Source organism: Drosophila biarmipes, chromosome 3R (genome assembly GCF_025231255.1).
Source record: "Drosophila biarmipes strain raj3 chromosome 3R, RU_DBia_V1.1, whole genome shotgun sequence".
Classification (NCBI taxonomy): Eukaryota; Metazoa; Arthropoda; class Insecta; order Diptera; family Drosophilidae; genus Drosophila; species Drosophila biarmipes.
Window position 1 is genome coordinate 23,190,269 of NC_066616.1, and position 17,597 is coordinate 23,207,865.

General features: G+C 41.1%; 1 protein-coding gene and 1 non-coding gene across 4 annotated transcripts in view; one reads left to right on the plus strand and one right to left on the minus strand.

Annotated features, from left to right (window-relative positions):
- The window catches only part of LOC108026162 (A disintegrin and metalloproteinase with thrombospondin motifs 20), a 52,611-nt gene that overhangs the window by 22,201 nt on the left and 12,813 nt on the right, over positions 1 to 17,597 (plus strand). The window contains exon 1 of one of the 3 annotated variants that reach the window (XM_017096896.3): positions 8,607 to 8,980. The exons of 1 other annotated variant lie outside the window; for it this stretch is intronic. In XM_017096896.3, the coding sequence (XP_016952385.1) occupies positions 8,885 to 8,980 (96 nt within the window). In that variant the 5' untranslated portion in view covers positions 8,607 to 8,884. Of the gene's footprint in view, positions 1 to 8,606; positions 8,981 to 10,898; positions 11,234 to 17,597 lie in introns of those variants that run through there. One more of the 3 variants, XM_044091098.2, reaches the window with a different exon arrangement.
- The window catches only part of LOC108026185 (uncharacterized), a 40,928-nt gene that overhangs the window by 14,966 nt on the left and 8,365 nt on the right, over positions 1 to 17,597 (minus strand). The gene's annotated exons all lie outside the window — the stretch shown is intronic.

Consider the following 17,597-nt stretch of genomic DNA (forward strand, 5'->3'; position numbering starts at 1 on the left):
TTTCATTTTAGCGATGGTCGAAATTTTAGCACATTTTCATGACATATTTTTTGGCATTTCCAGTGGATTTTAGTACTGGAACCCAAAACTGCACTTCTTCAGTACTGGAACCCAAAACTGCACTTCTAATCTTGATAACTTGGGTAATTTTATCCCGATTTAGACGTGGGATACCTCTACGAATTTGTGGTGGAATTCTCTAATAATCTGCATTCAAATATTTCATTTTAGCGATGGTCGAAATTTTAGCACATTTTCATGTCAGATTTTTTGGCATTTCCAGTGGGTTTCAGTACTGGAACCCAAAACTGCACTTCTAATCTTGATAACTTGGGTAATTTTATCCCGATTTAGACGTGGGATACCTCTATGAATTTGTGGTGGAGTTATCTAATATTCTGCATTCAAATATTTCATTTTAGCGATGGTCGAAATTTTAGCCCATTTTCATGTCATATTTTTTGGCATTTCCAGTGGGTTTTAGTACTGGAACCCAAAACTGCACTTCTAATCTTGATAACTTGGGTAATTTTATCCCGATTTAGACGTGGGATACCTCTACGAATTTGTGGTAGAATTCTCTAATAATCTGCATTTAAATATTTCATTTTAGCGATGGTCGAAATTGTAGCCATTCTCAAGTCAGATTTTTTGGCATTTCCAGTGGGTTTCAGTACTGGAACCCAAAACTGCACTTCTAATCTTGATAACTTGGGTAATTTTATCCCGATTTAGACGTGGGATACCTCTACGAATTTGTGGTAGAATTCTCTAATAATCTGCACTTAAATATTTCATTTTAGCGATGGTCGAAATTGTAGCCCATTCTCAAGTCAGATTTTTTGGCATTTCCAGTGGGTTTCAGTACTGGAACCCAAAACTGCACTTCTAATCTTGATAACTTGGGTAATTTTATCCCGATTTAGACGTGGGATACCTCTATGAATTTGTGGTGGAGTTATCTAATATTCTGCATTCAAATATTTCATTTTAGCGATGGTCGAAATTTTAGCCCATTTTCATGACATATTTTTTGGCATTTCCAGTGGGTTTTAGTACTGGAACCCAAAACTGCACTTCTAATCTTGATAACTTGGGTAATTTTATCCCGATTTAAACGTGGGATACCTCTATGAATTTGCGGTGGAATTCTCTAATAATTTACATTTAAATATTATATTTTAGCCCATTTTCATGTCAGATTTTTTGGCATTTCCAGTGGGTTTCAGTACTGGAACCCAAAACTGCACTTCTAATCTTGATAACTTGGGTAATTTTATCCCGATTTAAAGGTGGGATACCTCTATGAATTTGCGGTGGAATTCTCTAATAATCTGCATTTAAATATTTCATTTTAGCGATGGTCGAAATTTTAGCCCATTCTCAAGTCAGATTTTTTGGCATTTCCAGTGGGTTTCAGTACTGGAACCCAAAACTGCACTTCTAATCTTGATAACTTGGGTAATTTTATCCCGATTTAGACGTGGGATACCTCTACGAATTTGTGGTAGAATTCTCTAATAATCTGCATTTAAATATTTCATTTTAGCGATGGTCGAAATTTTAGCCCATTCTCAAGTCAGATTTTTTGGCATTTCCAGTGGGTTTCAGTACTGGAACCCAAAACTGCACTTCTAATCTTGATAACTTGGGTAATTTTATCCCGATTTAGACGTGGGATACCTCTATGAATTTGTGGTGGAGTTATCTAATATTCTGCATTCAAATATTTCATTTTAGCGATGGTCGAAATTTTAGCACATTTTCATGACATATTTTTTGGCATTTCCAGTGGATTTTAGTACTGGAACCCAAAACTGCACTTCTTCAGTACTGGAACCCAAAACTGCACTTCTAATCTTGATAACTTGGGTAATTTTATCCCGATTTAGACGTGGGATACCTCTACGAATTTGTGGTGGAATTCTCTAATAATCTGCATTCAAATATTTCATTTTAGCGATGGTCGAAATTTTAGCACATTTTCATGTCAGATTTTTTGGCATTTCCAGTGGGTTTCAGTACTGGAACCCAAAACTGCACTTCTAATCTTGATAACTTGGGTAATTTTATCCCGATTTAGACGTGGGATACCTCTATGAATTTGTGGTGGAGTTATCTAATATTCTGCATTCAAATATTTCATTTTAGCGATGGTCGAAATTTTAGCCCATTTTCATGTCATATTTTTTGGCATTTCCAGTGGGTTTTAGTACTGGAACCCAAAACTGCACTTCTAATCTTGATAACTTGGGTAATTTTATCCCGATTTAGACGTGGGATACCTCTACGAATTTGTGGTAGAATTCTCTAATAATCTGCATTTAAATATTTCATTTTAGCGATGGTCGAAATTGTAGCCATTCTCAAGTCAGATTTTTTGGCATTTCCAGTGGGTTTCAGTACTGGAACCCAAAACTGCACTTCTAATCTTGATAACTTGGGTAATTTTATCCCGATTTAGACGTGGGATACCTCTACGAATTTGTGGTAGAATTCTCTAATAATCTGCACTTAAATATTTCATTTTAGCGATGGTCGAAATTGTAGCCCATTCTCAAGTCAGATTTTTTGGCATTTCCAGTGGGTTTCAGTACTGGAACCCAAAACTGCACTTCTAATCTTGATAACTTGGGTAATTTTATCCCGATTTAGACGTGGGATACCTCTATGAATTTGTGGTGGAGTTATCTAATATTCTGCATTCAAATATTTCATTTTAGCGATGGTCGAAATTTTAGCACATTTTCATGACATATTTTTTGGCATTTCCAGTGGATTTTAGTACTGGAACCCAAAACTGCACTTCTTCAGTACTGGAACCCAAAACTGCACTTCTAATCTTGATAACTTGGGTAATTTTATCCCGATTTAGACGTGGGATACCTCTACGAATTTGTGGTGGAATTCTCTAATAATCTGCATTCAAATATTTCATTTTAGCGATGGTCGAAATTTTAGCACATTTTCATGTCAGATTTTTTGGCATTTCCAGTGGGTTTCAGTACTGGAACCCAAAACTGCACTTCTAATCTTGATAACTTGGGTAATTTTATCCCGATTTAGACGTGGGATACCTCTATGAATTTGTGGTGGAGTTATCTAATATTCTGCATTCAAATATTTCATTTTAGCGATGGTCGAAATTTTAGCCCATTTTCATGTCATATTTTTTGGCATTTCCAGTGGGTTTTAGTACTGGAACCCAAAACTGCACTTCTAATCTTGATAACTTGGGTAATTTTATCCCGATTTAGACGTGGGATACCTCTACGAATTTGTGGTAGAATTCTCTAATAATCTGCATTTAAATATTTCATTTTAGCGATGGTCGAAATTGTAGCCATTCTCAAGTCAGATTTTTTGGCATTTCCAGTGGGTTTCAGTACTGGAACCCAAAACTGCACTTCTAATCTTGATAACTTGGGTAATTTTATCCCGATTTAGACGTGGGATACCTCTACGAATTTGTGGTAGAATTCTCTAATAATCTGCATTTAAATATTTCATTTTAGCGATGGTCGAAATTGTAGCCATTCTCAAGTCAGATTTTTTGGCATTTCCAGTGGGTTTCAGTACTGGAACCCAAAACTGCACTTCTAATCTTGATAACTTGGGTAATTTTATCCCGATTTAGACGTGGGATACCTCTACGAATTTGTGGTAGAATTCTCTAATAATCTGCACTTAAATATTTCATTTTAGCGATGGTCGAAATTGTAGCCCATTCTCAAGTCAGATTTTTTGGCATTTCCAGTGGGTTTCAGTACTGGAACCCAAAACTGCACTTCTAATCTTGATAACTTGGGTAATTTTATCCCGATTTAGACGTGGGATACCTCTATGAATTTGTGGTGGAGTTATCTAATATTCTGCATTCAAATATTTCATTTTAGCGATGGTCGAAATTTTAGCCCATTTTCATGACATATTTTTTGGCATTTCCAGTGGGTTTTAGTACTGGAACCCAAAACTGCACTTCTAATCTTGATAACTTGGGTAATTTTATCCCGATTTAGACGTGGGATACCTCTATGAATTTGTGGTGGAGTTATCTAATATTCTGCATTCAAATATTTCATTTTAGCGATGGTCGAAATTTTAGCCCATTTTCATGTCATATTTTTTGGCATTTCCAGTGGGTTTCAGTACTGGAACCCAAAACTGCACTTCTAATCTTGATAACTTGGGTAATTTTATCCCGATTTAGACGTGGGATACCTCTATGAATTTGTGGTGGAGTTATCTAATATTCTGCATTCAAATATTTCATTTTAGCGATGGTCGAAATTTTAGCCCATTTTCATGTCATATTTTTTGGCATTTCCAGTGGGTTTTAGTACTGGAACCCAAAACTGCACTTCTAATCTTGATAGCTTGGGTAATTTTTCCCGATTTAGACGTGGGATACCTCTAAAAGTTTGTGGTAGAATTCTCTAATAACCTACATTGAAATATTTCATTTTAGCAATGGTCGAAATTTTAGCCCATTTTCATGTTCGATTTTTTGGTATTTTTAGGGGGGTCGGTAGCGGAACCAAACTGAACCTCCATGAGTTTGTGGTAGAATTCTGCAATACAATTTAGAAGTATTCAGAGTGTTTTAAATTACATCCAATCAGCCCCTACAAATATGCAAAAGGAGTCATAAGCTCATGTACATATTGCAACCGAGATGCAATAAAGCAAATCCTAAGCCCATAAGCCTAAATACAAGGTATAAGACATTCGAGTTTGGAGACAGAGCTTTTTCTTGTTTATAATACTAAAGCGTGCGTGAACAATTCGAGGCGTGGGAACTTTGTGGCCGGGGTTCTCGATTAACAATTCGCGATCCGCCATCCGCAATTCTCAATGAACGTGGCCGCAAGCTGGGGTTGCTCTTTAGCGCCAAAAACCCGGGTCTCCAGCGGTGGCGGCGAGGTGGTTTACCCGGCTCTTGGCCCCAGGGCACCTATCCGTGTTTATGGGCTCACTGACAAACTGACAAACCGACAACTAAACTCAATTATGGCCTAATGAAATCGGCAATTGGCGAAAAAGAGACAGCGGCCCAGTTGGAATAATGAGAACTGCCAACGCCCCGCCGGAGAGGGCAGAAAAAGAATTAATTATTGTTAACCGTAACAGTTTTTGTTTGTAAACCTGCCAGGCATGTGTCAAGGAAATTGGGTCAGATCGGTCTGCTGGCCCAGGGCACCAGAAATTCTGTTTCTCGCAAACCCGTTTGGGCCCGAGTGAAAAGACTGGCGGCTAAATGGATCTGAGGCATATAAGGTTCACCCTGGTCTGGCCCAAAATATCCACCCACAAATGAACTCTTGTCCAATTTGTCATGCCGAGCGTGACAAGCGAATCGATCGGCGGCCAATGGCCATGCTAAGTAGATTGATGGCAGACCTATGCCAAATGGGCTAAATTAGAATAAGAACGTGGTGGCTGCTAGCTGGTAGCTGGTCAATGGAATTGGGGGTCATAAATACCTGCGGTTAATGAACGCCGTTAAATGGCGGAGACAATGCAAATCGGCAAACAAATGTCAGGCAGTTAGCCGCATTTGTATGGATAGTGCGACCCGCTGATGTCGCAATCCCTGGCTTGGCAAATCGATCGATCGATCGAACGATACGATCGATGGATCGCTGGATCGCTGGATCGCTGGGGTCCCATAATCCGGTCTTCGAGCAGATGTGCGTTGTCGAGAGCTAAGCACATACTAAAGTGCCTATGTGTACGGCCTGTGCGGCACACCTTCCGATTAAGAGTGGCCAACTTGGTTACTTGGTTACTTGTGAAACTACGGCACTGGCACTACCCACTAAGAAAACACTGTGTCTGTGCCATGGATGTGACTAAGTTCGAGTATGTGGGTCTGTTTGCTCAACAAGAGCATGTGTACATTCGCCGCTTTTCAAGTACATCAACCTCGAGTGGATCTCGTTAGGTTAGGTTAGGTTACCAAATAGAATACACTTGAATAATTATTACCATTATGATTATTATTCATAAATATTAATACGCTTCTATGAAATGCCTTATTCGCTGTGGGTCACAGTCTCGGCGAAACAAAGCCTTCGACTGCACTGGTTAGCCCACTTGCTGGGCAAGCTACCAAATTGGTAGCGCAGACGAGACGAATCGATACATTCAGATGGAGATTCCGATTCCGATTGAGTCGGATAAAGCCGAAGTGGTTCCATTTGCCAAATTTGCATGAAGATCTTAAGCGGTCATCTCCTTTTCTGGGCTAAGCAGCGTGCAATTAAAATTAAAGCAATTAAATGTGAGTTTTGGTCGCATCGCCATTAATAATACATTTTCGTGGAGTTTCGAGAAGTCGTTTCCTCATTTGTCGCCGAGGTCGTGATCACGGGGTAGCCTCTTTGGGTCTGCTCCCGGAAGCCTTCAAGCACCCTGCCCTTTCCAAATCGTTTTTTACGCCTCCCCGCCCAAAAAGTCGCTGAGGCAAACCATCTGCTCCCCATAATTATCGGACTCTAGACTAGGCCAATAGCGTTCGGTTCTTGTAAACATGTCAAAGTGAAAACAAACTAATTGCCTGAGCACATCCGACAGCTGCGGGAATCTGTATTTAAATCTGTTCGGATCCGCCAAATAGACATATATGTAATATCTATATTGGCCCGCCAAGGCCAGCCGTCCATCGAAGATGGGATGACCAAACTTTCCCGATTTGAGTGTCAAGTGCGTTAGGCGCTGACTACTCGAACAGATGCTGCTAACACACTTAGAGCGAATTTTCTGAGGACGGGCATTAATTTTGATGGCGTCTAATTGTCAGAGATCAAAACGGCCTTTTAATGGAGTCCACAGATCTGGCGGCTATTGAATACGCAGAATTTTGGCTTGTCATGCGCGCCTGTTGGATGATTCTTGTAACCCAGACAAATAATAATAGCAATTTCAACACATTTTGATGAGAACTGTCAAAAAAATTAAGAAATTCCAGCAGTACAGTGGCCATCAGCACCGTCGACGTTCCAATTCTTGTGGCCGGCCGTTCGCCTAGTTAATGAATATAATCTCTTTTGATGGATTGAACAGTCGCCCGAAAACCCAGCCCAAGCAGGCTGGAAAAAAAAAACCTAAAAAGCCAAAAAACCAAAGCCCCGAGCCTCAAATGCGGCTTTCAATGGCCAACTGACAACTGCCAACCGTGAACTTGGTCTCTGTTTGGCTTTCGGTTCAACCCATTGTCTTTGTTGTGGCCTTTTTGTTTCTCTCGTGCGTAATAATGTAATACGAAAAATTTATTAATTTTTATGGTTTATATTTTGTTGATTTCTTCGGGGACCGCAATCAGTTGCGTACGAGAAGTGTCTCAGCGGTAATCATCGCAGCTGCTCAAAACTTCGCCAGACAAGTGAGCGCCCACTTGCGGATACCCTGTAGAAACCAGAATCTATCAGTTTAATCTGCTGAAATTCTCTCAGGTCTTGGCTTAATTAGCTCAGCCGCAGTTTCGCTTTTCAGGTTATCAACAATTAGCATTTTGGGCGGTCTAAATAAATTGGTCTTATCTGATCCTTTCGCTGGTAAATACAAAATTTAAAAAATTCCTAAGCGTTAGCTTTTGTTTTGCTCTTTCTGAGCTAACAGTTCCGGTTCAAAGTTCTGACCAGGGCACTTGCGCGCCTCAATTAACTTGGATCTTATCGGCTGGCAGCTCTCTTGAGGAATCCGCCTTATCGATGGGTTCTGAAAAACCAGTTCTACTCTCGAGTGTTCTTAACCTTCCGATGGCCCTCTTGGGCTGGCCAAAAAAAAAGAAGAGGAAAAAAACTTCGTGGCTGTCCGTTCGCATTTGCTTTGTGGGCGCAAACGGAAATTTAATGAAGCGTTAATAAGTACCCAAAACGAGCCCTTCGGGCCAGTCAGAAAAAGGGTCTTAAATGCCCATCTACCAGATCGACAAAGGCTGTGCGTGTCTAAGTGTGTTGCCAACTCCCTGGGGTCCCACGTGCGTTTTTACCATGTCCCAAGTTGCCGACCCATGTGGGGTATGCAAACACCAGGGCCTATTATAACCGACCATGCTGGGACCGCGAAAATTGTTGTTAAATCCATCCAGTGTTCTCCTCCCATTAGTGTTTGTTCAGTTGTTGTAATTAAGAGCGGCAAATGGTGTTGTTTTCAGGCACAAAACTTCTTCAATCAGACGCCACGGACCCCGTAATTATTTCAGCCCATTTTTCATTAAACTGTAATAATTCATTAGGGTATTAAATACACAAGTTGTACGCCATCCGAGGATGGGATATTGCAGATGACAGAGACGGCGCCCTTCCTTGTCTGCTACACTGTGTTGCTGCTGTTGCTGTGTTGCTGTTGCTGCTGTGGTGTTGCTGCTGCTGCTGTTGCTGGTGCTGATGTTGCTGCTTTTGCTGCTGCTGCTGCTGCTCTTGTTGTCTCGCAGAGGCAGAAACCAGCATCTGCGCCATCCGCCTGCCACCAACACAAGTGATCTTTCAGTCGCTCGCGTGACGCAGAGCCGATCATATTTGCCTGCTCCTCCTACGCGGATTCGGTTCCACTCGCAGTCTCGTATTAAAATACCACACAGCGCACAGGCTGCAGGCTGCAGAGCAAGGACCTCCTAATTTGCCGCGGGGCTTGGCTGCTTAAAGGCCTTACAAATTGCGCAGGCGCAGCCGCAGCCGCAGTTTAGTGAACTCGAAATCGCGCCTGTTGTCGCCTGCAATTCTGTCGTGGAGATCGTGGCATTGTGATTGCAAGTTGGCGTTGCGTCTGCGCGACATTTCAGTGCTAAATCAGTGGGCACCTTGAGCAGGGAAAGCCCTGGGATAACTCCTACGGGAAAAAATAATGAACAGTGAAAAATAGTTGCCATCAATTAGACAAGATGTACCACAAGATGGAGACCTCTTCAAGTGGAGATTTTTACCAACGAAGGCAGCGGAAAGCTGGCCAGCCCAAAGCTTTCATGGATATCTTGATGGTAGGCAAAACTGCTTGGGTGTTCTTATTTTTCTCCCAAATATTGAAAATCCTCTGGCAGCCAAAGGCCATTTACTTACACAGTGAACCAGTGTTGTCGTAAATTGGCTTCCTATTATTATCCGCCGACTCTCAATTATTTTTTATGGTGGCCAAGTTGCGACCTCAATTGGTGTGCCATAAAATTCTCCGCCACACAATGTCTTAATTTTAATACTCTGCGTGTGCTGGCAAAGTTGCCAGGGAATTTATGCTCCGAATTTATGCCCAGCATAGAGTTATTGCCTTGTTTTCTAAATTCTGCACAAGTAGTTGCAACAATAAAATATACTTTTAGTGCCCAATTATGATTTGATATGCTGCTAATTAGGAAATCATAACAAACAAAGGCATATTTAAGAGCTTTTTTATTGGGGCGTTTGCCAATTAGTGGGCTAGGATCTTAGATCTCAGATCATCGACCAAAAAACAGATTTCTGTTTAAGGTGCAACAAGACATAAGAATTCAAAAAGTCGAATTGGCAAATTCAACGCTGGTTCAGCAAGTTTATTCGTTTATATCTATTTTTCTTATATCGAATTAATGTCACCGATTCAGGGACAATACCATAAATTAGAGTTAATTTGAGTGCAAATAACCCAGTGGAAGCTAGCCAAGCGGTTTGCATAATAAATTGCATACTTCCTGGAAGACCAGGGCTCCGAAAATAGCCGCAAAGATCAACGCTCCCACATGTCGGATCTCAGCAGATTTCAGCGGATCTCAGAATTATTGCCTTATGTCACAGACGTTGGGGGCGAGGCACGAGCGTATGTCAAAGACATTTGGCAATTAGAGCCAAAAAGCGGAACAGACGACGACAATTTTCAGAAAAGTCCCAGAATTTGTCAGGGGCGTTCCGATTTTATTTGGTCATAAATTCGCACGAATAGGGCGTGTTGCTGCTGGCCTAACGAACCAAGACACTCCCCGAATGCAGAGCCTCTGGATTATGTCCAAGTATATCATATACATACTAGAGTTGTGAAATCATCGATAGGACACTATCGTAGTTTTTGGCTATCGATGGTAATCACTATCGATACTATCGATGGTATAGAATTTGTGTTGTATACACTGTATACACTGTATACACCTTTAAACAATGAAGTAAAAAACAATTATATACTACTAATATAATGTATTCCATTAGATATAATCAACTAATAGCATAAATTCTAAGAAAAAAACCATCGGTGATTGATATTCAACCATCGATAATGTCGATGGTTTTACCAACCCTATTTCATACCTCTCGGAACCCAGTCTTTCATTTAGTTTGTGGTTGGCAGCACCGCCAACGGCCAACGGCCAACTGCCAATTGAAACAATAAACTTTTCCGCCTTTCCGGCGGCACTGAGGTCAAGTGCAGAGCGATGTGGCCACAGGGCGCCAGCATTGCTCGGATTCTTCCTCTCGAAAGATATGTATTTTCGCAATTTGCATCGCATTTATCAGATTGTCAAAAGCCGTTGCAGATGGTTGCAATCGAGAACTGCGATATTATTAGTTTGTTGGCACAGTGCGGTCTTCTTAAGACTAGTAGAAAAAATAGAAAGCATATTGGAAAGCGTATGTATAGGTGGTGTTCTAAAATTATTTGCGAGAGAGAGAACATCTTCGAACCGTGCTCACCGGATCGAGATAGATCTCTTCTGTTCTAAGGAAAGAGTTCCTGAGTCATAGTATAGCATTTACTGGCTTGCTGATCCTACATATACCACCTGAGCTCCTATACACACCCACCACGAGTTACCTGCTCTCCTGAACTCGTGGATACGCATAGCTCTATCGCCAGAATGTTTACACAGGCCAATCGGGGAAACTAACGATCAGCAGGAAAATGCGAATACACTTTGTATGTTTTCAGAAAACGTTCCCTCAGTCTCATTTCGAACTTCGCGCCAAGATCTCAGCACAACTGCTGCAGAAAAATCGCCGAAATTTATATTTGCCAAGAACTAGGCGAAAATTAAAAATATCATAATTCCAGTGGAATGAATGAAATTGTGCAGCGGAAGTGCAGAAATATATTTTACGTATACAGTCAGATAAAATTGCATAAGATTGATGTGGAAAATATAGTTTATTACTTAACTTAGTCTGACGAATTTTTCGAAAATTCCCAAATTAAACTGATAAAATTTAGAATTGTTTTAGTGAATAATCATCAGAGTTCGAAGATTTGTCATTTCCGAGCTCTTGACTCAGAGGTGAATATAATCTTTGTTGTGTTTAATATATGGAATTGATAGGTAAATTTAGTTAGCATAATGTATGTACAAGTATCAGAACAATTTACAAATATTATTTTTGAAAGCTTATCACTGTTAATTAAAGATATTCCCTTACGAAAAGAGCTAACCAAATATTTAATAACCCAGCAGGAAATTAGTTTTAGCACCGGCTATTATTATCCACCTATCTTTCATCGGCTGGAAAAAGTACTACAATTTCGAATACCATAAGTTCCAACCTGAGAACGAAACAACTTAGGCCATTTGCTTACACACAGTGCCCACTAAAATTAATGTTCAGATTCCTGAGAGTAAAACACTTTATAAATATTTTCTACAAAATGCCGGCAGGCAGAAGAAATCTATTTTAAATAGATATTTTACACGGTGAATAGATTCGAATTGAAATTGAAGCAATGTTTATGCCAAACTTTCACACGTTTCAGCGCCACTGCTGAAATAAAATGAAATCGAAATACGATAAAAATCGAAAATTAAGTAAACATGCCCTTTACTAAAAATAGTGATACCAAGCGAATTTCTGGCGCTGTAGGATGTGGGCTGGCCAAAAGGAAAAAGAGCAAAATTAATTTGTTAACTTTTTTTGCAAGCGATTGGCGTAAGCAAACAAAACAGAAGAGAAATGTGCGTAAAGAAAATGTTGGGAAAATAAACAAAAAACCCAAGAACTGTGCTAAAAAAATTTAGACAAATGATGAGTGCGAGAGGCTTTGAGGTTAAATTTATGGGAAAATAAAATTTCCAATAGAAAATGCTTGGCTGGGGGAAAAAAAGCTAAAGAAATGCATGGCATGGAAACGAGAGCGATCGAGGACGCCGATGCCGGGCCCCAAAAATAGCATAGTCAGTTCTTTTTTAAATTTGCCATTTATTTTCCCAGTGTTTATTTTAACTTTTTGTGTACTTTCTTTTCTGTTAATTTTTTTTCGCCAAACAGACAGAAGCGTGTCAGAATTTTGATGCATGTATTTGTTTGAAATGAACTCTTGTGTGCAGCGAATTGAACGTTTGTCGGCTCGAAAACGATCGTAAAAACTATGATATAATATGGCAAGAATACAGCGACGAGGAAGCAGTAAAACTGCTTAATTAACCTACCAAAAAAGTAACAAGAAACCGAATGAAAGCAGCAGCTTGCAATAAAAAATTGTGATATATGCAAGGCATAAACAGAAAATTATAAAAATACACCAGCAATTTGACAATAAATAAGGCAACAGAAAAAAAGAGCTGCGAACAATAAAATATGTATTAATATGTAAAATAAAAATAAATAGCAGACAACACTAAAATAATAACTGTGGCACATGTGGGCCCATCCGAGTGTCTCTGTCTGGCGAAATATTTTCATTTGGATTTATTATCTGCGACTAGACATCTTCGGTTTGACTTACACATCTCGGATATATGCGAGAATTGCTTAAAGATATTTCTCAAGAATGTTCCTCTTCCTCTTCGGTTGACACTCTTTTTGAGCGTTTGGAATTAGTAGAACAGCCGGCGACAAATAAATAAATGTTTTGGAGAGGCAAAAAATGTGACAATAAACCAAAACCAAAGGCGTTAATTTTTTGCAAGCCTCGCTGAGCAGTAAATAAATAACACAAAAATGTTCGGGCTAAATGGTGGGTGTTAAAATGATATAAATCTGCATTAGCATACTGCACTGGTGTGCGATTAGGAAGCACTTTTGGGGCGGCCCGTATGACACAATAGATTGCCCGCGGAAAAGTCGTAATGAAAAGCGTTAATAGACACATCTGAAGTGTTGTTTTTGCTGACAACTACGCATATGTATATGGAAAACAAAAGCCGTCAACACAGTGGGAGAAAGAAACGTGTCGGAAGTTGCACGACAGCAAAACACGCTGAATTCTCATAACTCTCGTGGAACATTAATATAACATTTGTCTGATTACTTGCTTCACTTGACCCGTGTTCGTGTTTTATTTTTTCTCAGTTTCCCAGCTTTGGAAGGCCTTTTGTTATGGTTTTTTATATATCAAGCAGCTCTTCCTTTGCTTCCGTTTATTGTAAGATCGATTAAAAGGAGATCCTCCCCCTGCGGCAGGGCCATCAATTTTAATTATCGAACAAATTAATCAGTCGCAACTTTCGCATCATTAAGATTAATGATGCCGGTCAACGGCAACAGCAACACCACGCAGCAGCAATATCGCCGGCACAGCAGCAACATCTCGTGTACGGCAGCAACAATAGTGGGCCATGCCAACGAATATGCAAATATATGTAGCGCACTTGGCTGAACTCGAACCCGAACTTGAGTGTATCGCGGGTTGGTCGAAAAAAAGCGAACAAAATTCAAGATCAGCGAGGGGTTCGAAAAGGCAAGCCAAATGAGCTGTGGCAAATGTGATTAGAAAGCCTATAATTGCCTGTTTAATTATAACTGATATATGAGCTGGGTTTTTCCCCCTCCGCCAGTGCCCCAAATGCCTGGCACCCAATCTCGATCGGAACAATAAATAATGTCGCTTTTGAAAAGTGCACTGACCCCGGCCAAATTTTGATATGCTCAGACATGCAGACGTACTCACATGTAGAAGTGCTTATGTGGGTAATATGTGGCTGATTCATATGTCCCGTTGGCTTTGTTGGCTTTTGTGGGCCCCCGGCATTCGGGGAACAAGTGAAACGGGAATCGCCGCCAAAATCAAATTCATAAATGCAATCGCGGGGGTCAGTGACGCGCCTCAAACGTCGGCCGTCAAATGTCCGCGGTTCACCGTCCACTGACGTATCTGCCAGATACAAAACGTCCAGCTCGCAGGGACTCGCAATGAATAATTTATGAAATGCAGAGGAACTGCCTGCGAGATCTGAATGAAATGAATGCACAAAGGCACACAGGAAAACAAATGTTAAGATGTCAGTGCCGTGCAGCCATATCAATTGTTTACATATGCACTAAACAAAGAATCGGGCTTGCAGTTCATTTAAACATTAACGGGCAAACATGATTTTAAGTTTAAAAAAATACATTAAAAGAAACTCTAACTAAGTTAACATTTCAAATATATATTTTATTTACAAACAGCAAGCTTTTTTATAGGATAACAAGTTAGTACATCTATTAATACTTTATATGATAGCTAACCAAATAATAATATGAATATTTTTTAGCATTAATATTCATTTATTTAAACATATACTTACATTATATTTCAAAATAAAGAAATACATTTTAGTATTGTTTAAATAATTTAATATAATTCAAAAACATTTTAGATATTATAGGCAATACTAATATCATATTAAAATATTATTGATATTCTTGTCTAAAATCGAAAATTACTTAAAAGTTACTAAAGAATAGGTAGCTAATCCTAGAAGTATTTTCTCACAGTGAAGTTCTGACTCCAATCTGAACCCAACTCTTGCTTTTGGCATGCACTTGGAGTCATGGGCAGGGACTGAACTGCAGGGCCCGCTAATGAGGCGAAGTTGCTGGAAAGACTGACAGAATGACTAACTGACTGACTGACGGAGGGAGTGAAATACGAGCACGAGCACAGTTGCTCATGCAAATTTTCAGCGATTAAAAAGCCATAACTTACTGTATCAACGCAAAGCGCTGAGGTTAATTGACAGACAACCAGACAAACCCGCCCAGACACAGAAACAGAAACAGAAAGATACACAGATACAGATACAAAGAGGCAACTACAGTGCTCTCAAATTAACACTGCACATAAAGTGAAACGAAAAATGACAATAATTAGAATAAATGCGATCGCTGGAGGGTTTCGCAAGGCTTTTCCGCATAGCTCGCGGAATGCAAGTCGCCCGACCAGACGGACCGCCGGAGCACGTGTTCTTCAAATTTCACATCTGCTGATGCCCGGGTCTGGCTCCCCAAAAAGGCTCCCATTGAGCACTTGGCTACTGGGCTTCGCCGGAACCGAACTTAATACAAGCCCGAACTGCTGATCACCATTTCCCTGGAACTTCCCGGGCTGTGAATTCTTGACGTGACTGCTTGTCTTGCGAGATTCCCACAGACATGCTTAGTCAGGAGGAATTCGAAGGGAATGGGAACTGCGGCCATTGGGTCCAGTTTATCGAGGAAATCGATACGGTTACCCAGGACTGATATTCTTAATTCCTTACTTGCCATCTTTCATAATGCGGTGATTGATGTGGCGCCATTCCACATCGGCGAAATGCACCGGGGGGCCAGATCTTCCCTTTTATATGTTCCAAATGACAAGTGACTGTGACAGTGACAATGATGAAGGCGCCCCCACTTGCCTTCGAGTGACAGACAGATTGGCGGACCTATGTTCCCGGAATGGTGATCTTCTTTCGAGTTGCCCAATCCTCCGCATTCCTATAGAACAATATGGAATTCCAGAAACCCATTCGATTTGTTTGGCTTTCAAAAGGCAATCAGCATTCCTTCTCCCTGCCCCTTTTTTCTTGGCTCCCAGTTGGCTCTCGAGATCGCACTTTGAACGAATCCCCACCAGGCAACCAAAGTTCTCGGCTAGCATATTAAATTAATGAATCTCACCTGCGGGCATTCGATGTTTTCTTTTGCCCGCCACAAGTCTTAATTGCCAAGGAGAATTTTCCGAACTCATAACTCTAGCATACATATTTTCTATTTTCCAATTTGGCCACCTTCAATGGCCGAGTGTTCCTGAGTCAATGAGTCAGACCTTGGCCATTTACCTGTGAGTAACTCTAGGTATTCGGCCGGGTCTGCGTGTGTGGCCAAGGAGAATCGCATAAACGTCTGACTATTTTTGTTTAATTACCCCAAATATTTCACTCATCATAACCGCGAACGTGTAAAAATAGTTTTATGGCTATTTATTGACTCGATGAATTAAAATAGCCCCCCGTGCTAATGACTCAAGTCGATTAATGGATGTGCACTACGCCCTGGTCCGTTCTGGATTCACGTCACGTGAAGCTCTCATTCAGGGGCGTAGGAGCTCGATTCCCCTGAATTGTCACCCCTTTTGGTGGTCACCCCACTGGCGCCTTGCAAATGCAATTCATCAAACTGCTCGTTTGGCATTCAATTGGTATTTCTGATCGACTGGCTGTGGGATGCCATTCAAAATCAACGACTTCGGCTGTAATTTGCCAGCGCATTGTCGATGTCAAGGCGGGGAAGACCCCTCCGATGTATCCAATCAAACTAACGATCGCGTCAACACAATGTTTACATGGCGATGATGATGCCGACGATTGGCGATGGCGATGGCGACAAGGATGGCTTTGGGAATGCCAGCTCAATTGAAATGTCAGACTGGGACTTGTCGTTACTCAAATGCATAATCAGAAACAATTAAAAGCCGCATTGGCCAATGCCAAGCTCAACAAGATGGTTTAAGAACAATAACAGAGGAGCGTCCGCCAAACAAAAGCAAACAGCGCATCGTTGGCATTTCAAGTTTATTCACATTTCCTGGCAAGCACACACCAATTACAAACGCTGGGCTTCTGCCTTCTGGCCAAGTTTTATTTACCCCTAAATGTTTTCTTGTTTGTTTGTTTGCCTGCCGGCGAGAGCCGGAGGATAACACATGGTCAGCCGGCCGGCCAAGATAGTATATCAAGTGTATCTCCATGTGTATCCATCAGATACATCCTATCCGTGCTGCATACACACAGGCGTTGCATCAGGTATTCCGCGTGCGCACTTCCCTTTGTGATATTTTTGAGTTTTGAAATATTTATGAGATGCCCAACAATGCAAACGGATAAACAACATAGTCACGGTGTCATTGACACTGCCTCGCCTCCGAAGACAAGGACGTCCCCGCTTGAGGTTCAGTTGCAGCGGTTCGGCGGATGAGAAAAGATCGTAAACGCCAGTGAAATAAGAACTTGTGCGGAATTCCAACATTTGTTTACACACTCTCGCCGGGGCGATTATTTAACCCAATAGAAGAGCTTTTTAATTTGCAACCTGAGCGAACCGCATAAAAAATAAACATCCAGTCTGTCCAATCCACTCGCATTCCGCCGGTTGCCAGGCCATTTAGGCACATCCACACCTTGGCCATCTGTTCTGTGCCGTGCACCACCCACCGCCCACTGGTTTCGCAGAAGAGCCGCCTGCCTTTGAAGTGGCTCCAGGCGAGTAAATTCGGTTAATTTACAGCCCAGCATTTCGATTTCAAACGGGTGCGTTCGCCAGCTCGCTCCAAAAACGAAACGGCTTTTAATTGTCTTGTGATTGAGGCTCGGATTTCGCGATGATTTTTTTTCGATTTTTTGGACTTAAGAAGGTGTGCCAGGTGCAGGCCCGAAGCCTGTTTCCCACTCCTCGCCGCGGGGATTT